The sequence below is a fragment of the Hyla sarda genome (assembly GCF_029499605.1).
Source record: "Hyla sarda isolate aHylSar1 chromosome 1 unlocalized genomic scaffold, aHylSar1.hap1 SUPER_1_unloc_20, whole genome shotgun sequence".
NCBI lineage: Eukaryota > Metazoa > Chordata > Amphibia > Anura > Hylidae > Hyla > Hyla sarda.
Window position 1 is genome coordinate 362,026 of NW_026607582.1, and position 27,553 is coordinate 389,578.

The 27,553-nt window shown below is 43.5% G+C and overlaps 1 protein-coding gene across 1 annotated transcript in view; it reads left to right on the top strand.

Moving 5' to 3' along the window:
- Positions 1–486: 486 nt before the first annotated feature.
- The window catches only part of LOC130298100 (oocyte zinc finger protein XlCOF7.1-like), a 79,402-nt gene continuing 52,335 nt past the window's right edge, over positions 487–27,553 (top strand). Inside the window, exons 1-6 of the mRNA XM_056550991.1 lie at positions 487–921; positions 1,496–1,596; positions 3,869–3,995; positions 4,079–4,143; positions 4,310–4,784; positions 13,079–13,957. Coding sequence (XP_056406966.1) covers positions 1,537–1,596; positions 3,869–3,995; positions 4,079–4,143; positions 4,310–4,784; positions 13,079–13,957 — 1,606 coding nt within the window. The 5' untranslated portion in view covers positions 487–921; positions 1,496–1,536. The remainder of the gene's footprint in view (positions 922–1,495; positions 1,597–3,868; positions 3,996–4,078; positions 4,144–4,309; positions 4,785–13,078; positions 13,958–27,553) is intronic.

A 27,553-nucleotide genomic window follows, 5' to 3' on the forward strand; every position in this document is an offset into this window, starting at 1 on the left:
TTGGCCCCCAGCTAGAAGCCCCGCCCTCCTGTCCTTGTGGCCCTATTCCTGTTATGTCTTTACCTCTAATATGTCAGGTTCTTCTTCTCCTTCTGGTTCTCTCCCCGCGGTGTCCACATGTCTCCCCGGCCGCCGCCATCTTGTAGAAGGAGGTTTATGGAGAACTGGGCCGACTCCTCTGTGGATCCAGGCTCTGCCGACACGCCCCCTCCCATAGACATGAATGGAGGGGGTGTGGCTGTGACATCATGAGGGGCTGTGACATCACAAGGGGGTGTGGCTGTGACATCATGAGGGGTTGTGGCTGTGACATGAGTCTCATGATAGATTCTACCAGACGTGGCCCCCGTGGATGTGATTCCAGGATCCTGTGGAGTCGCCGTCCTGTTGTGTCCTCCAGCGTGTTCTCTGCTATATTGCTGGGTCATGTGATTGGTCGTCCATTCCCGCCTTATGCTCCCCCCCCCCCCCCCCCCCTTGTTCCCCTTCACCCTCTATCCTCCCTTTTCCTTCTCTTTTCTTTACGTTTACCTTCTTGTCTTTCTTTTCGTGTTCTCGGTGTTTGTTCTTCTGTATTTGATTCTTTGCCGCCAAAGATTCTGAAAGATTTTCTGGTAAATTTCCGAGGACGTCATCATAGAGGAGAACTCATCCGAAATCATTGTGACTATAATGTCTCCTCAGATGTTTCCCCAGATTATCTCCAGGAAATGGATTTTATTTCTCCATAGAATCTGGTGCGGTTTATCATCGTCTCCTCTTCTTCCCTTCAGGTTTCTCCAATCCAGGATCCTCTGCTGATATCTTCTATATAAGAGAATTCTCCTGGATGACCCATCAACCATGGAGAGAGACAGGAACAAGATGGCCGACAGGATCATAAACCTCACCCTACAGATACTCTTCCGGCTTACTGGAGAGGTGAGGGATTCTGGGAGTGATGTCACATGACCTCATTCTTATCTATGTAATAACAGATGGATATGACTGGAGAGGTGAGGGATTCTGGGAGTGATGTCACATGACCTCATTCTTATCTATGTAATAACAGATGGATATGACTGGAGAGGTGAGGGATTCTGGGAGTGATGTCACATGACCTCATTCTTATCTATGTAATAACAGATGGATATGACTGGAGAGGTGAGGGATTCTGGGAGTGATGTCACATGACCTCATTCTTATCTATGTAATAACAGATGGATATGACTGGAGAGGTGAGGGATTCTGGGAGTGATGTCACATGACCTCATTCTTATCTATGTAATAACAGATGGATATGACTAGAGAGGTGAGGGATTCTGGGAGTGATGTCACATGACCTCATTCTTATCTATGTAATAACAGATGGATATGACTGGAGAGGTGAGGGATTCTGGGAGTGATGTCACATGACCTCATTCTTATCTATGTAATAACAGATGGATATGACTGGAGAGGTGAGGGATTCTGGGAGTGATGTCACATGACCTCATTCTTATCTATGTAATAACAGATGGATATGACTGGAGAGGTGAGGGATTCTGGAATAAGGAAATGGATGAACATAAGATTCTAGAACTCATCAACAAGATGATGGAGCTGCTGACTGGAGAGGTGACCCTGCTGGGACATTATACAGTAATGGAGGGGTCTGGTGATGACTGGAGAGGTGACACTGCTGGGAATGCTGGGACATTATACAGTAATGGAGGGGTCTGGTGATGACTGGAGAGGTGACACTGCTGGGACATTATACAGTAATGGAGGGGTCTGGTGATGACTGGAGAGGTGACACTGCTGGGACATTATACAGTAATGGAGGGGTCTGGTGATGACTGGAGAGGTGACACTGCTGGGACATTATACAGTAATGGAGGATTCTGGTGATGACTGGAGAGGTGACACTGCTCGGACATTATACAGTAATGGAGGGGTCTGGTGATGACTGGAGAGGTGACACTGCTGGGACATTATACAGTAATGGAGGGGTCTGGTGATGATTGGAGAGGTGACACTGCTGGGACATTATACAGTAATGGAGGGGTCTGGTGATGACTGGAGAGGTGACACTGCTGGGACATTATACAGTAATGGAGGGGTCTGGTGATGACTGGAGAGGTGACACTGCTGGGACATTATACAGTAATGGAGGGGTCTGGTGATGACTGGAGAGGTGACACTGCTGGGACATTATACAGTAATGGAGGGGTCTGGTGATGACTGGAGAGGTGACACTGCTGGGAAATTATACAGTAATGGAGGGGTCTGGTGATGACTGGAGAGGTGACACTGCTGGGACATTATACAGTAATGGAGGGGTCTGGTGATGACTAGAGAGGTGACACTGCTGGGACATTATACAGTAATGGAGGGGTCTGGTGATGACTGGAGAGGTGACACTGCTGGGAATGCTGGGACATTATACAGTAATGGAGGGGTCTGGTGATGACTGGAGAGGTGACACTGCTGGGACATTATACAGTAATGGTGGGGTCTGGTGATGACTGGAGAGGTGACACTGCTGGGACATTATACAGTAATGGAGGGGTCTGGTGATGACTGGAGAGGTGACACTGCTGGGACATTATACAGTAATGGAGGGGTCTAGTGATGACTGGAGAGGTGACACTGCTGGGACATTATACAGTAATGGAGGGGTCTGGTGATGACTGGAGAGGTGACACTGCTGGGAATGCTGGGACATTATACAGTAATGGAGGGGTCTGGTGATGACTGGAGAGGTGACACTGCTGGGACATTATACAGTAATGGAGGGGTCTGGTGATGACTGGAGAGGTGACACTGCTGGGAATGCTGGGACATTATACAGTAATGGAGGGGTCTGGTGATGACTGGAGAGGTGACACTGCTGGGAATGCTGGGACATTATACAGTAATGGAGGGGTCTGGTGATGACTGGAGAGGTGACACTGCTGGGACATTATACAGTAATGGAGGGGTCTGGTGATGACTGGAGAGGTGACACTGCTGGGACATTATACAGTAATGGAGGGGTCTGGTGATGACTGGAGAGGTGACACTGCTGGGACATTATACAGTAATGGAGGGGTCTGGTGATGACTGGAGAGGTGACACTGTTGGGACATTATACAGTAATGGAGGGGTCTGGTGATGACTGGAGAGGTGACACTGCTGGGACAATATACAGTAATGGAGGGGTCTGGTGATGACTGGAGAGGTGACACTGCTGGGACATTATACAGTAATGGAGGGGTCTGGTGATGATTGGAGAGGTGACACTGCTGGGACATTATACAGTAATGGAGGGGTCTGGTGATGACTGGAGAGGTGACACTGCTGGGACATTATACAGTAATGGAGGGGTCTGGTGATGACTGGAGAGGTGACACTGCTGGGATATTATACAGTAATGGAGGGGTCTGGTGATGACTGGAGAGGTGACACTGCTGGGACATTATACAGTAATGGAGGGGTCTAGTGATGACTGGAGAGGTGACACTGCTGGGACATTATACAGTAATGGAGGGGTCTGGTGATGACTGGTGAGGTGACACTGCTGGGAATGCTGGGACATTATACAGTAATGGAGGGGTCTGGTGATGACTGGAGAGGTGACACTGCTGGGACATTATACAGTAATGGAGGGGTCTGGTGATGACTGGAGAGGTGACACTGCTGGGACATTATACAGTAATGGAGGGGTCTGGTGATGACTGGAGAGGTGACACTGCTGGGACATTATACAGTAATGGAGGGGTCTGGTGATGACTGGAGAGGTGACACTGCTGGGACATTATACAGTAATGGAGGGGTCTGGTGATGACTGGAGAGGTGACACTGCTGGGACATTATACAGTAACACCACTGGAGGGGTCGTGGTGATGACTGTATCATTATGTGTCAGGTTCCTATAAGGTGTCAGGACGTGGCGGTCTATTTCTCCATGGAGGAGTGGGAGTATGTAGAAGGACACAAGGATCAGTACAAGGATCAGGTCATGATGGAGGATCAGCAGCCCCTCACATCACCAGGTAATAGACATGACTATATACACACGTCCTTTCATTATTTGTATGTAAAGAATGAATTCAGTCTCTGTATGTGTTCCCTACAGTCAGATCCAGTAAGAGAACAGCACCAGAGAGGTGTCCCCGTCCTCTTCTTCCACAGGATGATCAGGTAGATGGAGATATTCCCTATGATCTGTAGAAGGGCTGTGAAGATCTTGTGGTCAGTCCCCTCACCCTCCATGACTCCTCATCTCCTGCTCATCTATAATATCCCACGTGACTTCTCCTACTGTCTGATGACTTTTACTATATTTCTTCCACATCTTATGAATCAGGGAGAAGATCTGAACTATGTTAATGCTCCAGAGACACATGTGAGTGGTGATGAGCAGTATAAGGAGGACATTCCGACAGGAAAATATCTGAACAATATTAATGCTACAGATATGAAGGAAGAAGAAGAGACAGATGTGAGCGGTGATGAGCATTATAATGAGGACATTCCTACAGGGAAAGATCTGAACAATATTAATGCTACAGATATAAAGGAAGAAGAAGAGACAGATGTGATCAGTGATGAGCAGTATAAGGAGGACATTCTGACAGGAAAAGATTTGAACAATATTAATACTACAGATATGAAGGAAGAAGAAGAAACAGATGTGAGCTGTGATGAGCAGTATAAGGAGGACATTCCTACAGGAAAAGATCTGAACAATATTAAGGCTACAGATATGAAGGAAGAAGAAGAGACAGATGTGAGCAGTGATGAGCAGTATAAGGAGGACGTTCCTACAGGTAACCGCCCAGGTGAGTAGTAACAACTTAATATAGAGAAGGGTCACAGATTCTTCTGCTGTAATAATTGTGTAGAATTCTCTAATCTCTCTGTCCTGTCTCTTGCTGTATATTCTTCTAGTCACCCAAAATGTAAACTAATGTGATACTACAGCTGGAATATGGACAAGAAATATCCCTATGTGTACGAGGCCATCACGCCCGCTCCCATAGACTTGCACTGAGGGGGCACGGTGTGACATCATGACCCCCACAGCCCACACCCAGCGTTTGGAACTAAATGTTCTGACCGCTGGGGCAGTGGAGTTCCCCTTTAATCTCCCTGTCCATTCTCCCTCTGTGGCAGAACAGCTCATGTCCATGTATCAGAGATCTCGAGGAGCTTTTGTCTTTCACTATTCTAATTGACACTAGGTTGCGAGAGAGAGATCACCATTTTGGGACCCTTTGAGGAGGCCTTCTGTCAGATTGTCACCTCGCCTTTCATGCCCCCCTCACGCCTCCATCGCCTCCCTCACCTCCCATGCCTCCCTCACCTCCCATGCCTCCCTCGCCTCCCATGCCTCCCTCGCCTCTTATGCCTTCCTTGATCATATAGTGACGGTATAATACTACCGTACTGATACTGAATGAAACCCCTGTACGCAGACCACTATCACCCTAACCTCTTAAGGACGCAGGGTGCACCCGCTCCCGTGCTGTAACACAGGGTCGGGCCCGGCACCTAGCAATGACCGGGACCGGTGGCTAGTACCGGACATCACTGATTGCGGTGATGCCCGGTATTTACCCTTTAGACGCGGCAATTAAAGTTAATTGCCGCATCTAAAATAAATAAAAAATGCTTCCCGGCAGCTCAGTCAGGTTGATCAGGGACACTGTGTCGAAACCGTGATGTCCCGATCAGCTGTGAGGATGCGGAGGGTCCCCACCTGCCTCCTCGGCGTCCGATCGTCGCTCTATTGCTCTATGCCTGAGATCCAGACAGGAGCAGTGGAGTGCCAATAACACTGATCAGTGCTATGCTTTGGTACAGAACAGTGTTTTCAATCAAAGCATTGTATGTAATAGTCTCCTATGGGGGCTATAAATGTGTAAAAAATATAGTTAATAAATTTGATTTAACCCCTTCCCTAATAAAAGTTTGAATCACCCCTCTTTTCCCATAAAAAAAAAAAATGTAAAGAAAAATAAATATAAACATATGTGGTATCGCCGCGTGCGTAAATGTCCGAACTATAAAATATATCGTCAATAGCGAAATCGTAAAAAAAAAAATTCCAAAGTCCAAAATAGCATCTTTTTTTGTCACTTTTTATACCATAAAAAAAAATGTATAAAAAGCGATCAAAAAGTCAGATTAAAACAACAATAGTACAGATAAAAACTTCAGATCACGGCGCAAAAAAAGAGCCCTCATAATGCCCCATACGCAAAAGTAAAAAAGTTATAGGGGGTCAGAAGATGAGAATTTTAAACGTATAAATTTTCCTGCCTGTAGTTATGATTTTTTCCAGAAGTCCGACAAAATCACCTATATAAGTAGGGGATCATTTTAACCGTATGGACCTACAGAATAATGATAAGGTGTCATTTTTACCCAAAAATGAACTGCATAGAAACGGAAGACCCCAAAAGTTACAAAATACCGTTTTTTTTTTTTTATTTTGTCCCACAAATATCTTTTCACCATAGATTTTTGGGTAAAATGATTGATGTAATTACAAAGTACAGCTGGTGGCACAAAAAAACTGTGCAAATATGGAAAAACGTTGAGTCCTTAAGGGGTTAAACCCCTTTCCACCCTAGAGGGGTACTCTGGTGGAAAAATATTTTTTAAAAAATCATCTGGTGCCATAAAATTATACAGATTTGTAAATTAATTCTATTATAAAATCCTAATCCTTCCAGTACTTATCAGCTGCTGTATGCTCCACAGGAAGTTTTTATTTTTGCACTTTCATTTTTTCCCTTATCACCTTCTAAAAATCATAATGCGTTCAATTTTGCACCTACAGACACACATGAGGCTTGTTGTTTTTTGTGTCACCAATCGTACTTTGTAATGACATCAATTATTTTATAACAAAATCTGCGGCGAAACAAAAAACTTTGCTTGTGGGGTGAAATAAAATAAAAACTCGCCAATTTCTAGGGCTTCCGTTTTTATGCAGTGCACTTTTCGGTAAAAATGACACCTTATCTTTATTCTGTAGGTCCAGACGGTTACAAGGATACACAATTTAAATAGGTTTTATTTTATTTTACTACTTTAAAAAATTCATGCACCAACATTAACCCCTTAAGGACCAAGGACGTACCGGTACGTCCTTGGTCCTGCTCTCCTGATATAGCGCGGGGTTACACAGTAACCCCACGTCATATCACGGCGGGCCCGGCGTCATAGTGAAGCCGGGACCCGCCTCTAATAGCGCGCAGCGCCGATCGCGGCGCCGCGCGCTATTAACCCTTTAGCCGCGCGCTCAGAGCTGAGACGCGCGGCTAAAAGTGAAAGTGAAAGTTGCCGGCTAGCTCAGTCGGGCTGTTCGGGATAGCCGCGGCTAATCGCGGCATCCGGAACAGCTGACAGGACAGCGGGAGGGCCCCTACCTGCCTCCTCGCTGTCCGATCGCCGAATGACTGCTCAGTGCCTGAGATCCAGGCATGAGCAGTCATCCGGCAGAATCGTTGATCACTGGTTTCTTATGAGAAACCAGTGATCAGCATAGGAGATCAGTGTGTGCAGTGTTATAGGTCCCTATGGGATAACAATGATCAGTGTGTGCAGTGTTATAGGTCCCTATGGGATAACAATGATCAGTATAAGAGATCAGTGTGTGCAGTGTTATAGGTCCCTATGGGATAACAATGATCAGTATAAGAGATCAGTGTGTGCAGTGTAATAGGTCCCTATGGGATAACAATGATCAGTATAAGAGATCAGTGTGTGCAGTGTTATAGGTCCCTATGGGATAACAATGATCAGTATAAGAGATCAGTGTGTGCAGTGTTATAGGTCCCTATGGGATAACAATGATCAGTATAAGAGATCAGTGTGTGCAGTGTTATAGGTCCCTATGGGACCTATAACACTGCAAAAAAAAAGTGAAAAAAAAAAAGTGAATGAATATCATTTAACTCCTCCCCTATTAAAAGTTTGAATCACCCCCCTTTTCCAATAAAAAAAAAAAAAAACTGTGTAAATAAAAATAAACATATATGGTATCGCCGCGTGCGGAAATGTCCGAACTATAAAAATATATCATTAATTAAACCGCACGGTCAATGGCGTACGCGCAAAAAAATTCCAAAGTCCAAAATAGTGCATTTTTGGTCACTTTTTATATCATTTAAAAATGAATAAAAAGCGATCAATAAGTCCTATCAATGCAAAAACCGTTACCGTTAAAAACTTCAGATCACGGCGCAAAAAATGAGCCCTCATACCGCCCCATACACGGAAAAATAAAAAAGTTATAGGGGTCAGAAGATGACAATTTTAAACGTATTAATTTTCCTGCATGTAGTTATGATTTTTTCCAGAAGTACGACAAAATCAAACCTATATAAGTAGGGGATCATTTTAATCGTATGGACCTACAGAATAAAGATTAGGTGTCATTTTTACCGAAAAATGTACTACGTAGAAACGGAAGCCCCCAAAAGTTACAAAACTGTGGGTTTTTTTTCAATTTTGTCGCACAATGATTTTTTTTTCCGTTTCACCGTAGATTTTTGGGCAAAATGACTGACGTCATTACAAAGTAGAATTGGTGGCGCAAAAAATAAGCCTCATATGGATTTTTAGGTGCAAAATTGAAAGAGTTATGATTTTTTAAAGGCAAGGAGCAAAAAACGAAAATGCAAAAACGGAAAAACCCCCGGTCCTTAAGGGGTTAATATGTTTAAAATTCTCCTCTTCTGAGCTCCATAACTTTATTTTTCTCTTCCATATACGCGTCTGTATGAGGGTCATTTTTTGCGCCGTGGTCTGTAGTTTTTATCGGTACCATTTTTTTTTATGGGACTTTTTTACCACAATTTATTAATATTTTAATGATATATGAAGTAACCAAAAATGCACAATTTTGGACTTTGGTATTTTTTTACGTGGACGCCATCGACCGTGCTGTTTGGCTAACCTTATATTTTAATAGTTCGGACATTTATGCACACGGCGGTACCACATGGGATTTTTTATTTTTTTATTACATTTATTTAAAAAAAAAAGAAATGGGGGATTCAAAATTTTATTAGGGGAGGGGCTTATTCACATGTATTAACTTTTTTATTTATTTTTTTGCCCCCATAGGGGACTATTACCTGCAATGTTCTGATTGTATATACTGATCAGTGCTATGCCATAACATTGATCATTGTTATCAGTGCTCTGCTGCTTCAGTCTTGGAGTAATAGAACACTGATCAGACGGCGAGGAGGCAGGTAAGGGCCCTCCCACCGTCCTCTCAGCTGATCGGGACATCAGGATTTTGTGGTGATAAAGGAATAAAAGGGATGAATAATTGCACCACATCATGACCACCACCATTACCACCATATAGTGACGGGATAATACTGCCATACTGATACTGAATAATACCCCTGTACACAGACTAATATCCCCCCATACAGTGCCCCCGGCTCTACACAGGCACTGCAGACCATATAAGTGATTACAGTGCAGTTACATGTAGTGAATCACAGGGGGCGTCTTCCTGAAGTCGTTCTCTTTCCTTTTCGTCCCCACAGTATCTGCCGGAGAAACATGTTAGGCACCGCACGTTTCCAGCACATTTCCCAATTCTTTCCTCAGTGCCCTAAATAGTGTCGATAACGCCAGTATGAAGGCAGATAATGGCGGTAGGTAGATAACGTTGGTAGGTAGACGGTGTAGGTAGGTAGTGGTGGTAAGTAGATAGATCATTTTACCACAAAAACAAACAAAAAATACATAATTTGTGGCTTCCATTCTTATGCAGCGCACTTTTCGGTACAAATGATGCCATCTATATTGTGTCCAAACAATGACATCGATACCCAATATATATAGGTTTTGTGTTATTGGATTACCGTATTTATCGGGGTATACCACGCACCGGCCTATAACACGCACCCTCATTTTACCACGGATATTTGGGTAAAAAAAGTTTTTTACCCAAATATCCATGAAAAAATGAGGGTGCGTGTGTGCGCGTGTATACCCCGATACACCCCCAGGAAAGGCAGGGGGAGAGAGGCCGTCGCTGCCCGCTTCTCTCCCCCTGCCTTTCCTGGGGTCTAGAGCTCTGCTGCCGGCCCTTCTCACCCCCTGGTTATCGGGGCTGCTGCCCGTTCTGTCCCCCTGACTATCGGTGCCGGCGCCGACAGCCAGGGGGAGAGAAGGGGCAGCGGCACCCATTGCCGGCGCCGCTGCCCCGTTGCCTCCCCCCATCCCCGGTGGCATAATTACCTGAGTCCGGTCCGCGGACTGACGTCATGCGCCGCGCCGTTCAGCGCATAGCAATGACGCCGGGGACGCACGACGGAGGCCTGGAGCAGCGCGGACCGGACTCAGGTAATTATGCCACCGGGGATAACCAGGGGGTGAAAAGGGCCGACAGCAGCGCTCTAGACCCCAGGAAAGGCAGGGGGAGAGAAGCGGGCAGCGACGGCCTCTCTCCCCCTGCCTTTCCTGGGGGTGTATCGGCGTATAACACGCACACAGACTTTAGGCTAAAAATTTTAGCCTAAAAAGTGCGTGTTATACGCCGATAAATACGGTATATTATTATTGTATTCTATTGTATTATAACTTTTTTGTAATTTTTTTGTAATATTTCTGCCCCCCCCCATAACACTTTATTTTCCTGTATGAGGGATTGTTTTTATTTGCACCGTGATTTGTAGTTTTTGTATAGATTGTTCTTTTGTTTCGCTTTTTATACTTTTTTTTCCTGCTATTTCTTACATTTGCACCATTCACTGTGCGGTTTAATTAACAACATTATATTATAATCGTTCAGATATTTACACCAAATATGTAAAAAAAATTTTTGTTTTACATTATTTTATTCCAAAAATGGGAAAAGGAAGAGTGGGGGGTGGGGGGGGGGGTGGGGGGTGTAATCAAACTTTTATTAGGGGAGGGGCTATTTCACCTTTATTTAAAAAAAAATTCAATATTTTTATTTACTATTTTTTCTGCTATAAATCAGTGATCTGAAACCTAAGGCTCTCTGCCTGCTGCAAAACTACAACTCCCAGCATGTTGCAATATATAATAGTATAGGTCCTGGTACAACATGCTGGGAGTTGTAGTTTCGGGTCGGCTGCAAAGCCAGAGGCTGTGTCAAGGAATGCTGAGAGTTGAAGTTTTTACTACATCATCCAGCATGCTCTGATACGGCCTATGGCTCTGCAGCTGACCCAACCCAAAACTACTCCCAGCATGTTTCACCATATACTAGTATAGTAAAAGTAATGGTGCAACATGCTGGTAGTCACAGTTTTGGGTCTGCTGCAGAGGTATAGGCTGTATGAGGGCATGCTGGGTGTTGTAGTTGGTAACTGCCACTCCCAGCATTCTTTGAATCCCAGCATCCGTGACATCACACATCCCCGCCCCCGCCCACATTCCCCCCCCCCTGCAGCCCGCCCCCTCCAATAGACTTACACTGATAGGGCGTGGCTTGACATTACTAGGGGTGTGACCGTGACATCACGACCCCCGCAGCCCGAGCCCAGCATTCATAACAAAATGTTTTGAACCCTGGAGCAGTGGAGTGCCCCTTTAAGGGGTTACAAAGTAGTAAAGCGTAACAAAAACTATGCAAACTGAGTATTCACCTGAGAAATAATTGTACCGCACAGTGAATGAAGGAAAAAATGTTATGGCAAAATAAGAGTTTTGGCTCTACTCTTTTCCTTCAAGCCTCCACCCAATTACCCCCCCCCCCCTCCCCTCCGTCTCCTTATAACTCTAATCTAAATATTAAGTTTTATATCTTGTCTATTCTCCCTATGTCTTAAACAACTTATGATTATTTGAAGTTTGTTGTCCGTGCCCATGAACAATTCATACAGTATATTTTTATATCATGGCTAAATTCTGTAATAATTTATTACAATGAATTATCTTAAAATGAAGTATTAATGTCCGGATATCCCCTATGATATTTAGAGACTCATTGTCTGAGGAGTTAAAGATGCCCCCCCCCCCCTCTCTGGTCCGTGATGGGCTAGAACTCAGTACACATTGCGCCGTAGCCAGTGTGATGTCTGTGTCTTAGCCATAGACCTACCTGTCAAATACCCTAATATCTGTCTACATCATCGCTCCGTGCCGCTAAGTGATTAGGCATCGGCTCTGACGTGCGCAGCTGCACACGCCCTCGGTGGTTGCGTCGACCGGGGGCGGGGCCTAGCGCATACTTAGCCGCGGCCATGAACGGATGTGACGTCAGACGCCACACGCTCGCCGGAACCTGCGAGAGAGCCAGTAATTCCCGGCTCCCTGCTGGATGCAGGTGTCTCACGCCGGACAACTGTATAACTGCAGTAACCGTGAGTACTATAGTCTGTCACCGTACAGATCTATAGAAAATTCTCTCCACAGGACACTATTGTGAGTGGGATTCTTTTGTTTTATTTTGCAGGTGATGCACAATATCAGCGGCATCTGAACAATTGAGCCTTGGGACATATTCATATATATGAGGAAATACAATTTCTTTTTCCCTTACAGGACTGTCATAGTGCAGATGTAGCCATATACTTTGTACATGATTCTGTCGTTTGGGTCCATGGGCTAATTGTATCATATTATTTTGCAACTGCTGGAGGCTGCCTTTAAATTGCCTCCGATTCTTGTGATTCGCTGTGGTTATAATCATGTCCACAGCATCATATAGTTGTCTTGATTTAAACAGCCCCACTTACTTGACTTTAGTGGGCTCCATTTCTATGTGAAGTTACGATTGTCTTTTGCATATACTTCCCTGATGACACCACCAAGGCCGGTGGTAGAAACGCGTTGGCGGTATATTTAGAGTTTCTGACACTGTTTTTTTTAACAGTTTATGCGCGGGACTTTGTGTGGCTGGGCCCAGCCGCACTTAGCCAGTGCATTCTTTCTTTTTTTTGCCATTGTGCAATGTTATATTAACAACACTAAGTAATTTACCTTTTTAACTTAGTAATAATAATTAAAGGTTACGTTTTATAGCACATCCCGAGAAAGATATTCTCTATTTTGTTGTTCTCAGAAGAAAGCTTATATTTCCTGAGTTGTTAAGGGGTTAAAATAAAATCTGTGTTATTCTCTGCAGATTCTTGTAGCAGGAGATCAGAGGAGAATCTTATATCTTCAGATTATAAAGCAGATGATGATATCACACAAGATACATATGAAGAACATTCCATTATCCCAGATACACCCTCAGCCCTTCACAGCCAAGATCTGTCATCTCATCCTTATATACAGGTCCTGTCTTCTCAGTCATCACAGGATGTTCAGCAAAATAAAAGTCATAGAAGGGGTGTTGGACATCAACGAGCTCATACAGGAAAGAAACCATATTCATGCTCAGAATGTGGGAAATGTTTTACTTTTAAATCAGGTCTTGTTACACATCAAAGAACTCACACAGGGGAGAAGCCATTTTCATGCTCAGAATGTGGGAAATGTTTTACTCAGCAATCACATCTTGCTGTACATAAAAGAACTCACACAGTGAAGAAGCTATTTTCATGTTCAGAATGTGGGAAATATTTTAGTGAGAAACCAAGGCTTGTTAAACATCAAAGAATTCACACAGGGGAGAAGCTATTTTCATGCTCAGAATGTGGGAAATGTTTTACTAATAAATCATACCTTGTTGTACATCGAAGAACTCACACAGGGGAGAAACCATTTTCATGTTCAGAATGTAGGAAGTGTTTTATTGACAAATCAAATCTTGTTCAACATCAAAAAACTCACACAGGGGAGAAGCCATTTTCATGTTCAGAATGTGGAAAATGTTTTACTGAGAAATCAAGTCTTCTTTATCATCAAAAAACTCACACAGGAGAGAAGCCATTTCCATGTTCAGAATGTGGAAAATGTTTTATTCAAAAATCACATCTTGTTAAACATCAGAGAACTCATACAGGTGAGAAGCCATTTTCATGTTCAGAATGTGGAAAATGCTTTACTTGCAAATCAGGTCTTGTTAAACATGTAAGAACTCACACAGGGGAGAAGCCATTTTCATGTGCAGAATGTGGGAAATGTTTTACTGAGAAATCAAATCTTAAAAAACATAAGAATTCACACAGGAGAGAAGACAATTCAGAGCAATAAATGACGCAGATAACACATCTATATATTAACCATGTACATAGGATATCTGACATTTATATATATATATCTCATATACTGCAGGGTCTCAAACTGGTGGCCCTCCAAATGTTGCAAAACTTAATTTCCTAGCATGCCTGTGAGGGAAGTCTGCTTGTTATACATTTTATATAACCTTTTATAATAATCCTTTATATGATTATACGCCATTTTGTATATCATCACCATGTTGTGTATAGTCCACCATCTTGTCTATGTTCCTTCATTATGAACGGAGTGTGAACTTTACCAGAATTATAACCAGGAAACTTGTAAACAAGAACCACAACTGCTGAGCGTACAGAAAACTCCAAGGCTACTGAGTCTGAAGATGTTCACACTTCCCGTCCTTCCTACTTACAGATAAGACGCCTGTTTGTAACCAGGTATCATTGGGGAGTTTGCCGTCCTTTCATCTTTGTCTATAAGAATTCTGCTGTATGTAGTAAACGTCAGAAGACGCTGTATACAGATCCCAGTCTGTGTCATTTCTTCCAATCTATCAGGCCTGATTGATAAAACATTTCCAATTTGGCCTCGAACAGCAAATGTACCTGAAGGAATTGGTTAAATTCCTTAACATGGCCGACAACGGTTATCTGCAGCCAACGGCTGTCCGGGCATGTCCTGGCATGCTGGGAGTTATACAACATCTGGAGGGTCACCAGTTTGAGACCCCTGATATACTGCATCTCCAAACTTGTTACCAATTATTAATAAAGGTTTTCTTTCTTATATGATTTATTATTCTTATATTCATCTCCGCACACTGGACTTATAATAAATGTAATATTGTCCCTGAGGTTGTTTATAGGGAATGTAACGCGTCAGGTTCTTAAATCTTAATATTTAACCCCTTCAGGACCCCCCCTAAAAAAAAAAAAAAAAAATCCCCCTGACCCCCTAATAGGTCCTCAAGGGTCCGCATTTGGCCCCCTTTAATTTTTTTCTTATAATGGTGTGTGATTTCTTTTTTTTTTTTTATATAACAATTTTATAAATTTTCCAATGCCTTAGATACAATAATAAGAAAAAAGCGTGATACATCGCCAAAGGTTAAGCTTGACATTGAGTATTGACAAGACATTTGCAGCAAATATAGTAATATAATAAATCCAACGTATCAAATCAGCGATATTCTCCGTACCGCTTCTCGTTCACCTGACACTATCATGTTTGTACGCAACGGCCATCATAGATGCGTTACTAGTAATAAGTCTACTATTGTGATGACCGCATTGAGACATATCAGAAATAACGAATAAACAGTATTCGAGAACAAAACATATAAACATTATAACCGGCTCTCTTCAAGCATTCATTCCCTCCCCTCTACTGCAAGCGCTCCTAGAGTTCCCCATAAAGACTCCATAGTGTACCACTCAGTCCTACTGAATTTATTCATCAGATGTCTCCTGTCCCCATCAGGCATGATCCTCTCTATAACTTTCCTCCACTTGGAGAAGAAGGCCCTTGTGTGTTTGTCTGGATCTTTCAGAGTCTCCCCTGCCTCCAATCCCAGTAGATGAATTAGTGTATCCCTGACCTCCGTGAGCGTCGGCACAGTAGCCACAAGCCAGTGGCGTAATAAGCACTTCACCCCTATCAGCAAAGTAACATGGACATCTTTAGCCGCGAGCGTGGCCAAAGCACTGTCATTTGTCGGTTTAGGAATATGGTGAAAGATAAAGTGTAGTGGTTCCAAGGGAATGTGTATGTTCCAAATATGGGAAATGAAGGCCTGAATAGTCTTCCAATACTCCCTCACCTGGTCGCATTCCCAAAGGCAGTGCCACAGGTCAGCCCTGTCCCAATGGCATTTCGGGCATGCTGTTAAATAATGAGCAGGAACTTCCCAGTGTGAAAATGAAAAGCATAAATCGCCCTGTGGAGAATCTTGAAGTGCATTTCCCTCCAGTCCTCCCCATTTCCCTCCAGTCCTCCCGTGTGATTTCTAATCACACACTGTTATATATAAATTACACCAAACAAATTAACTACACACTTCCCTGATAAGACCTCTGGGGGTATTTTTTTCTCTGGGTCATAGGTCACTGAGTCACTATCAGGGACTTTTTTATGTTGCCTCAAATGCGCAGCGCTCTCCACATGAGCGGCGCATTTGAAGCAACAGGTTAGGGACGGCCACACACATCACATTCCCAGAATGATGACTCAGAGCATAGGGTTTGGGGCGGGCATATTTTTTAGTTTTGGCTATGCTCTGGGTCATCAATCTGGGAACATAACAACCTATTTTGTAATTTTACGTCCCACTGTACCCCAATTTAGTAACTCAGTGTACCCCATGTAATGTTCCTTGAGGGGGGGTCCCACTCTTCTGGCTCCATAGGCAGCTATGTAAATGCTCGAGGCCCCTGACTGTGCTCCTGCTCCTCCAAGACCTGGTGTGCGCCCGCAGAGCTGTTTATGTCCTAATATGAGGTATTTTCTTACTCCAAAGAAATGTATGTACAAATGTACAGTGACATTTTATCCTATTACCACTTGTGAAAATGAAAAATTTGGGGTAACCCCAGCATTTTAGTGTAAAAAATCAAATTTTTCCTTTTCACATCCCATTATAATGAACATTTATCAAACACCTGTGTGGTGTTAAGGCTTACTGTACCCCTTGTTACATTCCTTGAGGGGGTTTAGTTTCCAGAATAGTATGCTATGGTTTTTTTTTGTTTTTTTTTGCTGTTCTGGCATCATAGGGGCTTCCTAAATGCGACATGCCCCCCAAAAACCATTTCAACAAAATCTGCTTTCCAAAAGCCAAATGTGACTCCTTCTCTTCTGAGCATTGTAGTGCGCCCGCAGAGAACTTTTTTTTATTATTCTTTATTTTTCTCTTCTTTTCGTATATACATAAAACATAAACATATTGGCATAAAATTGTAGGATTATACATTTACAAATTTGGGCAACAAAAGTTTAAAGAAAAAGAACGAAGAGAACAGGGGAAAAAGCAAGAAAGGGAAGGGGAGAGAGAAAGAGGAAGAAGAAAAAAAAAGGGGGGGGGAGACGGAGTTATTAAGATCTAAATTCAAGCCAATTTGCCCATATAGAAGTAAATCTTGACAATTGGTTATTAGCAGAAGCAATGGATTTTTCCATACTATAATTATAGTGGATTTTATTGATAATATACTGAAGGTCAGGTGTTTCTACGCTTTTCCATTTTAGTGCCACTGCCGCTCTGGCAGCTGTGAGAAAATGTCCCACTATAACTGCATCTGCAAAATGGACCTCCTCGAGGCCCAGGTTCAGTAATGCCACTTCTGGGCCCCAAGGGGGAGTGTAGCCTATAATTGTACGCAGAGTAGAGTACACTTTACACCAAAAGGGTTGTATCTCTCTACAATCCCACCATACGTGAATCATATTGCCTTCTCCTTCATTGCAGCGCCAGCATATGTTAGATTGGCCTGGGAACATTTGTGCCAGTTTATACGGTGTTAAATACCATCCATATAGAATTTTTTGAGCTATTTCTAAATGAGAAATATTATGGGAGATCTTAATATTCAGACTTTATATTCTGCCCACAGAGAACTTGACGTCTACACATGGGGTATTTCCATACTCAGAAGAGAAGGGGTTACAAATTTTGGGGGGCATTTTCTCCTATTACCCCTTGTAAAAATTAAAAATTTGGGGAAAAACCAGCATTTTAGTGAAAAGAAATTCCTAAATGTGACATGCCCCCCAAAAACCATTTCAGAAAAACACTCTCCAAAATCCCATTGTCGCTCCTTCCCTTCTGAGCCTTGTAGTGCACCCACAGAGGACTTGACATACACAAATGAGGTATTTCCTTACTCGAGAGAAATTGGGTTACAAATTTTGGGGGATTTCTCTCCTTTTACCCCTTGTAAAAATTCAAAAACTTGGTCTACAAGAACATGTGAGTGTAAAAAATGAAGATTTTGAATTTTCTCCTTCACTTTGCTGCTATTCCTGTGAAACACCTAAAGGGTTAACACACTTACAGAATGCCATTTTGAATACTTTGAGGAGTGCAGTTTTTATAATGGGGGTCATTTATGGGGTATTTGTAATATCAAAACTGAACTGGTCCCTGAAAAATTCTAATTTTGATAATGTTGTGAAAAATTGGAAAATTGCTGCTATACTTTGAAGCCCTCTGATGACTTCCAAAAGTAAAAACATGTCAACTTTATGATGGAAACATATAGTAGACATATTGTATATGTGAATCAATATATAATTTATTTGGAATATCCATTTTCCTTATAAGCAGAGAGTTTCAAAGTTACAGAAAATGCTAATTTTTTTTAATTTTCATCAAATTTTGGAACTTTTCAACAAGAAATGATGCATGTATCATCGAAAATTTTCCACTAACATAAAGTAGAATATGTCACAAAAAAACTATCTCGGAATCAGAATGAAAAGTAAAAGCATCCCAGAGTTATTAATGCTTAAAGTGACAGTGGTCAGATGTGCAAAAAATGCTCTGGTCCTTAAGGTCGAAATGGTCTGAGTCCTTAAGGGGTTATAATGCATCAGCTGGAGGACTCTATATGACAATATGACGGTGAGCCACCTCAGTGGATTCCTCCTCGTCTACAGTCAAATGGTGCGGTGGAAATGTCCAACCTAGACACTGTGTTTCCTCATCTCTGTCTTTGTCCCCCTCCTACTGCTATGCAGAAGGATAGCACTAGCCACAAGGAGAGTCAAGCTTTAGAGTGTGTTGCCAAGGTGGTGGAGGGGGAATTGGTGGCCGAGCTTAGCACCCGCAGGACTGGTGGTGGTAGGTGTGATGAGGAAAATTTAAGGTGTCATAATGGCTATGCTGAGGGCAAGCAAGGAGCCCAAGAAGTTTATGAAGAAAGGAGTAGTTTGGATGAAGAGGAGTTTGTTTTTGAGGATATTGTGTGGGAGAAGACATGGGAACCAGTTGAGGAGGAGTTGACGTGTTCAGAGCAGGATGGTTGTGGCAGTATCAGCGAAGAAAAGCATAGTCAAAGTAGGTGGTAAAAACTGTGAAATGTAACAGATGTAGGGCTGCTGTTCTGATGAGCTCAGGTGACACAGACGCTGCTGCATGTGTAGGTTCTATAAAACACCTTCCAGAGGAGGAGCACAGTCAGGTGGAGCAGTCACTGCCCGGTATTCTTTTCTACCTTACCAGATGCAGACAACGTGGTACTATGTCATCTGTACATACAGAGAGTAAGCCGTGGCCAGGGTCCGAGTATAAGAACTACGTCTCTATGTAGCCATATGGAGTGTCACCACATGGGACTGTCAAGACTGTATCAGTTGGAGAATCTATGTCCTCCAGACAACAGTATTTACCCTGTTGTACTGCGCCTTAATTTGCACCTGGTCAAGCTGTTGGTAGGTGTTCCCGCACTATCTTGTTGACTCCACGGCCTTCAGGCTTCTGTGAGCAGAACAATGCATGCTACCATAGATACATGGAGTAGTAGCTATAGCCAGGGCCAATACATGTCCCAATGGTTCAACATCCTGCAGAATGAGGCTTCACTGTAACAAGGCCAGGTAATTTTGGTGACACCACCACGGTTGCACTAATCAGGTTGAACTGCTAAAACCACCCGCCTATCCTCCCCCTCATGCGGGTCCTCCTCTTCCACAAACATCTTGCATCACCCCACAGGGAAGAGCATATCTTATCCTTCTCCCTCCTTTCATCACTGCATAATCAAGCGCTGCCATGCTGTGTTACATCTGCTTAGCCTGGGAAACACACAGGAAGTTTTATCACACTGGCTCTTTGGTCGTGATCTGACATTAACCCCTTAAGGACTTAGCCCTTTTTCACCTTTAAGGACTCGGACGTTTTTTGCAATTCTGACCACTGTCACTTTAAACATTAATAACTCTGGAATGCTTTTAGTTATCATTCTGATTCTGAGACAGTTTTTTCGTGACATATTCTACTTTAAAATAGTGGTAACATTTTGTGGTAACTTGCATCCTTTCTTGGTGAAAAATCCCAAAATTTGATGAAAAATGTGAAAATTTTGCATTTTTCTAACTTTGAAGCTCTCTGCTTGTAAGGAAAATGGATATTCCCCAAAAAAATTTATTCACATTTCCAATATGTCTACTTTATGTTTGCATCATAAAATTGACGTGTTTTTACTTTTGGAAGACACCAGAGGGCTTCAAAGTTCAGCAGCAATTTTCCAATTTTTCACAAAATTTTGAAACTCGCTTTTTTTCAGGGACCAATTCAGGTTTGAAGTGGATTTGAAGGGTCTTTATATTAGAAATACCCCAAAAATTACCCCATTATAAAAACTACACCCCCCAAAGTATTCAAAATGACATTCAGTCAGCGTTTTAACCCTTTAGGTGTTTCACAGGAATAGCAGCAAAGTGAAGGAGAAAATTCACAATCTTCATTTTTTACACTCGCATGTTCTTGTAGACCCAATTTTTGAATTTTTACAAGGGGTAAAAGGAGAAAATTTATACTTATATTTGTAGCCCAATTTCACTCGAGTAAGCACATACCTCATATGTCTATGTAAAGTGTTCGGCGGGCGCAGTAGAGGGCTCAGAAGCGAAGGAGCGACAAGGGGATTTTGGAGAGTACGTTTTTCTGAAATGGTTTTTGGGGGGCATGTTGCATTTAGGAAGCCCCTATGGTGCCAGAACAGCAAAAAAAAAAAACACATGGCATACCATTTTGGAAACTAGACCCCTCTTGAGGAACGTAACAAGGAATAAAGTGAGCCTTAATACCCCACAGGTGTTTCACGACTTTTGCATACGTAAAAAATAAATTAAAAAAATTCACAAAAATGTGTTTCCCCCCAAATTTCCCATTTTTGCAAGAGTTAATAGCAGAAAATACCCCCCAAAATTTGTAACCCCATCTCTTCTGAGTATGGAGGTACCCCATAAGTTGGCCTGAAGTGCACTACGGGCGAACTACAATGCTCAGAAGAGAAGGAGTCATATTTGGCTTTTTGAGACCAAATTTTGCTCGGGGGGCATGTCGTATTTAGGAAGCCCCTATGGTGCCAGGACAGCAACAAAAAAAACACATGGCATACCATTTTGGAAACTAGACCCCTCGGTGAACATAACAAGGGGTTAAGTGAACCTTTATACCCCACAGGTGTTTCACGACTTTTGCATATGTAAAAAAAAATTATTTTTTTTACCTCTAAAATGCTTGTTTTCCCAAAAATTTAACATTTTTAAAAAGGGTAAAAGCAGAAAATACCCCCCAAAATTTGTAACACAATTTCTCCCGAGTAGAGCGATACCCCATATGTGACCCTAAACTGTTGCCTTGAAATACGACAGGGCTCCAAAGTGAGAGCGCCATGCGCATTTGAGGCCTAAATTAGGGATTGCATAGGGGTGGACATAGGGGAATTCTACGCCAGTGATTCCCAAACAGGGTGCCTCCAGCTGTTGTAAAACTCCCAGCATGCTTGGACAGTCAACGGCTGTCCGGCAATACTGGGAGTAGTTGTTTTGCAACAGCTGGAGGCTCCGTTTTGGAAACAGTGGCTTACCAGACGTTTTTCATTTTTATTGGGGAGGGGAGGGGGGCTGTGTAGGGGTATGTGTATATGTAGTGTTTTTTACTTTTTATTTTATTTTTTGTTAGTGTAGTGTAGTGTTTTTACGGTACAGTCGCACGGGCGGGGGGTTCACTGTAGTTTCTCGCTGGCAGTTTGAGCTGCGGCAGAAAATTTGCCGCAGCTCAAATTTGCAGCCGGATACTTACGGTAAACCTCCGCCCATGTGAGTGTACCCTGTACATTCACATGGGGGGGGGGGACATCCAGCTGTTGCAAAACTACAACTCCCAGCATGCGCTGACAGACTGTACATGCTGAGAGTTTTAGTTTTGCAACAGCTGTAGGCACACTGGTTTTTTAGCTATTTCCTAACCAGCAGATGGACCGGGTCCTTTATCCTATAGTATCAGCCTTTTTATGTAGCATAAGCTATTTCCTAATCATCAGATGGACCAGGTCCTTTATCCTATAGTATCAGCCTTTTTATGTAGTATAAGCAATTTCCTAATCATCAGATGGACCGGGTCCTTTATCCTATAGTATCAGCCTTTTTATGTAACATAAGCTATTTCCTAATCATCAGATGGACCAGGTCCTTTAGCTGCCTCATCTAGGGTTTGTGATAAATAAAAGTATCTGCAGCGTCTTATGTTCAGAAGAGACGATCTTCAAGGGAGACGCGCGGATCCTGTCTGACGCCTTGAATTAAAGTCTCTATAATCATAATGAGAAGGGGGCGGGGACAACACTGACGCGTTACATTCCCTATATACAACGTCAGGGACAATATTACATTTATTATAAGTCCAGTGTTCGGAGATGAATATAAGAATAATAAATAATATAAGAAAGAAAACTTTTATTAACAATTGTTAACAAGTTTGGAGATGCAGTATATCAGGGGTCTCAAACTGGTGGCCCTCCAGATGTCGTATAACTTTAACTCCCAGCATGCCAGGACATTCCCGGACAGCCGTTGGCTGCAGATAACCGTTGTCGACCATGTTAAGGAATTTAACCAATTCCTTCAGGTACATTTGCTGTTCGAGGCCAAATTGGAAATGTTTTATCAATCAGGCCTGATAGATTGGAAGAAATGACACAGACTGGGATCTGTATACAGCGTCTTCTGACGTTTACTACATACAGCAGAATTCTTATAGGCAAAGATGAAAGGACGGCAAACTGCCCAATGATACCTGGTTACAAACAGGCGTCTTATCTGTAAGGAGAAAGGACAGGAAGTGTGAACGTCTTCAGACTCAATAGCCTTTAGGGGGCGTGGCCTGACAGCCGAGGCGCATGGTCGCAGTTTAGAGCAGCTCCGTACAGAAGCCTACTAAAACGACAAAGAAACCGCCACACACCGTTCTTTTGACTCCCCATCACCTCCGGAACATATGCCACTATGACTGCCAGGCGACGGAGACAAGCCAAGTTAGATTCCCTGGCGCAATTCCTTTTTGTCCCCCGAACGGCACGGGTCAAGATGGCGCCGGCGGCCCTGCAGCACACACAAGACGCGCTCAGCAGAGTGGCGACAGAGCCTGCAACTCTCCGCCGCTCCAGCGCAGAACGTCCTTGGTACCTGCCACACATACCTCTGCAGAGCCGCCTGCACGGACGGAGCAGCGCCTAGCTTGTCCGGGGGTCCGAGCTGCCCAGCGACACAGCAGCTGAAAGCAGGAAACGGGCTTCCTCCATGAACCCTCCAGCCTCTCCAATGGTCGGCTCTCTGGAATGCAGCCCCCTCTCTGAGCGCTCTCTTCTGCTGCCCAACACCGATGGCACTGAGGTAGGACACTGGGGGGTTGTTGCTTGTGGGACCCTGGATGCAGATGACCCACTGGCTAATGTGCCGGTCTCCAATCAAGCCCTTACAGATACAGCCCTTAAAGAAATGCTGTTACTCTTACGTTCCTCATTTTTGCAAGATATGCACAAATTAGTTAACCCTCTCAGTGCCACAGTGAAAGATCTTGAGAGCAGAGTAGACCAGGTAGAACAGAAATTTGGAGAGTTTGCGACATCCCACAATTCGGTTATTGACAAAACTAACGATGTGGAAGATGAAGTGCTTGCCCTGAAACTTAAAGTGGCAGACCTTGAGGACAAGAGCCGCCGCAATAACATTAAACTGCGTGGCATACCGGAAAATGTGGCTCCTGGAGATATACCAGACTTTGTCCTTTCCCTGCTTCAAGCCGCATTGCCTGACTGCTCCAGGTCTGAATGAATTGTGGACAGAGCTCATAGGGTCTCCAGACCCAAACATCTGGAGGACACTGTACCACGCGATGTCCTGGCACGCATTGATTTTTTCCAAATCAAGGAAAAGCTGATGGAATATGCACGCCGCAATAATGGTTTAGCTGCTCCATATCGCAAAATAACAGTCTACGCAGACCTATCTGCCTCCACCCTGCAGACTCGCAGATCGCTTCTTCCCATAACCTCAGCTAAAATTCTGTACCAGTGGGGCTTTCCGGTTCGCCTGCTTATCCGACATGACAACTCTATGCATGTTGTCCGTTCTCTCCAGGAAGGGGAAAAACTGCTGGCTCAATGGAACATTGCACCAATTTACTCCTCTGCAGGCTCCCAACCTTCAAGAACCCCGGACAAGGTGACCGACTGAGCTATGGCCTGAAAATCGTCTCCATGGACGGTGTAGTTTTCGACTGTGTTTTGTGTGGGCTCCGTGCTGTGACCAGAGTGCACAGTTTCAGAATGGACTCTGACCCCTATTGTTTGTGGGATGGTGCATGCTACGGCACACCATTCTTCTTTCTTTATGTGTTTTATTCATGTTCCTTTGTTCTAATTTGTTGTATACACATTGGTGCCCCTATCTTGCTTAGTCTACCTGTAGTGCTCAGTGATAACCGGGAGGATGCACGCTGGCTGGGGGGTGCGTCTTGCCGCTCTGATATTCATTACAAGCCTGTTAGTTATCTTCTCAGAACAACGTTGTTAGTATGGCTATAACTGTTGTTAGTATTAATGTCAACGGGCTAAACGCCCCCCGTAGAAGGGCGTACCTATGAAAGGAAGCTCAAATGTTGAAATGTGATGTTTTATGCGTGCAGGAATCGCATTTACTAGCTAGGGATGCCCACCGTCTACACCACCCTACACATACTCACCTTTTTCACTCTCATTTTAGTTCCAAAGCACGAGGTGTCTTCATAGCAGTCAAGAACTCTGTCGCATTTACCCTGAAAGATTATATCGTTGACGAACAAGGGAGGTACGTAATACTCCGTTGCACCATCAACACTGCCCAATTTACTATTGTGTCTCTATATGCACCTAACAAGGGCCAAACGCGCTTCTTGCAGCGCTTAATGAAAAAGGTGAAAACCACAGCCTGGGGATCCCTAGTGGTATGTGGGGACTTTAATTCAGTTGTAGACCCTGCCATAGACTCTACCTCCTCCTCACGTTTTCATTCCTCCTCCTTAACTCATTTCCTCTCTGCAACAGATCTTTATGACATATGGCATATCCACCACACCACAGAGAGGGCCTATTCTTTTTTATCTGGTGTACATAACTCATACTCCCGTATAGATATGTTTTTGATAGATAGGTCACTTATTAACCTATCTTTCTATACTGACATTCAACCGATAAAATGGTCGGACCACGCAGCGGTGGTTCTGAAAATTCGTGATCACACCTCTTCTCCTCAGAGCTATGCTTGGCGCAACAATCCCTATTTGTGGTCTCATCCGATCTATGCTCCAGGCTTAAGAAAGGAAATAGATGACTACTTCACAAGCAACTCTGGCTCCGTTACGGACGCTATCCTAGTATGGAAATGCCATAAGGCAGTTATACGGGGTCTGTGCATTAAGTATAGTTCTATCTTGAAAAAACAAAGAGAACAGCTTATCAATGACACCTTAGCCCAATTTCAACAAGCTGAACAAACCAACCAAATGTCCCCCTCTCCCGCTCATGCAGAAATAGTGTCGAACATAATAAGAGATTTACGTTGCATGCTTCTCTCCTCTTATGAGAAGTCTTATAGGAAACTGCAGGCACGATACTATTCCCAGAACAACAAGGCCAGCAAATTACTAGCTAGCTGCCTAAAGCAGCGCCAGGTGAAATCTCGTATACAATACCTTTTACATCCCATTACCAACGACAAACTTTATATCCCATCTGATATTGCTAATGGATTTAGCTCCTTTTACTCGCATCTATACAACTTGACGGACTCTATCCCCTCTCCACCTGATCTCCCATCCTCTATACATTCCTATCTTTCTAGTCTACACCTACCTACCCTTACTCAGACTCAACTACTAGATCTCAATTGTGAGGTCACACTTCCTGAAGTCTTGATGGTTATTAAATCCCTACCCACAGACAAGGCCCCAGGTCCGGATGGCTTTGCTTCTTCATACTACAAAACTTTTCGCAAACAGCATGCCCCACATATTGTGGAGTTTTGCAGTGCTGCAATACGTATAGGCAAATTCCCTACAGAAAATTTGCAGGCCATAATTACCACATTGCCGAAACCGGGAAAAGAGCCAGACAGTCCTCAAAACTTTTGGCCTATCTCGCTCTTAAACCAGGATGTTAAAATCTACGCAAAGCTCCTGGCCTGCCGCCTTTCTAAAGTTTTACCATCCTTAGTGCACATAGACCAGTCGGGGTTTGTTGTCAGCCATCAAGGATCTGACAACACTTCTACCATCTTGAACGCACATCTACCCCGGCAGTTATACTAGCATTGGACGCAGAGAAGGCGTTCGACCGACTCCGTTGGTCGTTCGCCTTCTCGGTCTTAACGCACATGGGCTTCACTGGGAGTATTGTTTCCGCTCTTACCGCTTTATATTCCACACCAACGGCTAAGGTGTTGGTGAATGGCGCCCTCTCTACACTGTTCCCGATAATAAATGGCTCTCGTCAGGGATGTCCCTTATCTCCACTGATATACGTTCTTTCCATGGAGCCCCCTTGCACACTCTATCAGACGGGATGGGCAGATGTCTGGAGTCATGGTGGGAGTGAGCACATCATCTCGTTTTATGCGGATGACGTCACACTCTCACTGACCAACCCAACAATCTCGCTCCCTGCAGTTATGTGTAACATATTGTTGTATGGTAACCTATCCTACTATCACTTAAACAACACAAAAACCCAAGCCTTACCTATAAACCTCCCCCCATCAGTATTGCTGAAGCTCAAAACGATATACCCCTTCGAATGGCGATCCTCTAACATACAATATTTGGGCATTCACTTATCTTACCCCTCTAAATTACTATATGCGGACAATTATGAAAAATTGTTAACTACCTTACAATCGGACATGGCTCACTTGGCTAAATTGGAGATCTCCTGGGTGGGTCAGGTAGCAACCTACAAAATGTTTCCCTTGCCTAAACTTTTGTATCTGTTTCGAACTCTACCTATACTTCTTCCCTCCTCCTTTTTTCTTAAAGCGCAAAAAAGGACTCTCCTCCTTCATATTGGCCGGCAGGTTTCAAATTTGTTTATTAGTTTATCAATTATACAGAATACACAATACAAATCAAACAACAACAAAAAAATAATAATAATTCACAACCACACATTTACTCCTCATCCTCGCCCTTACACCATCGCCTCCTCAAGTTCTCCCTTACTATCCTCGGTACTTTATTTACTTCATACAATTAATTCATACATTTTCCCCCCATTTTTCTAGTTTTATTTTGAAGTTAGCCCACATCTCTGTTCTTTCAGCCCTTTTTTTTTTATGTCTCCTAGTCTCTCCAGCCGCAAACTTTCCATAGTGCACACTTGGAAAGCTACTATTTCCTTTATGTTTGGTACCTCTGTTGTTCTCCAGCATTTTGCTATGGGGC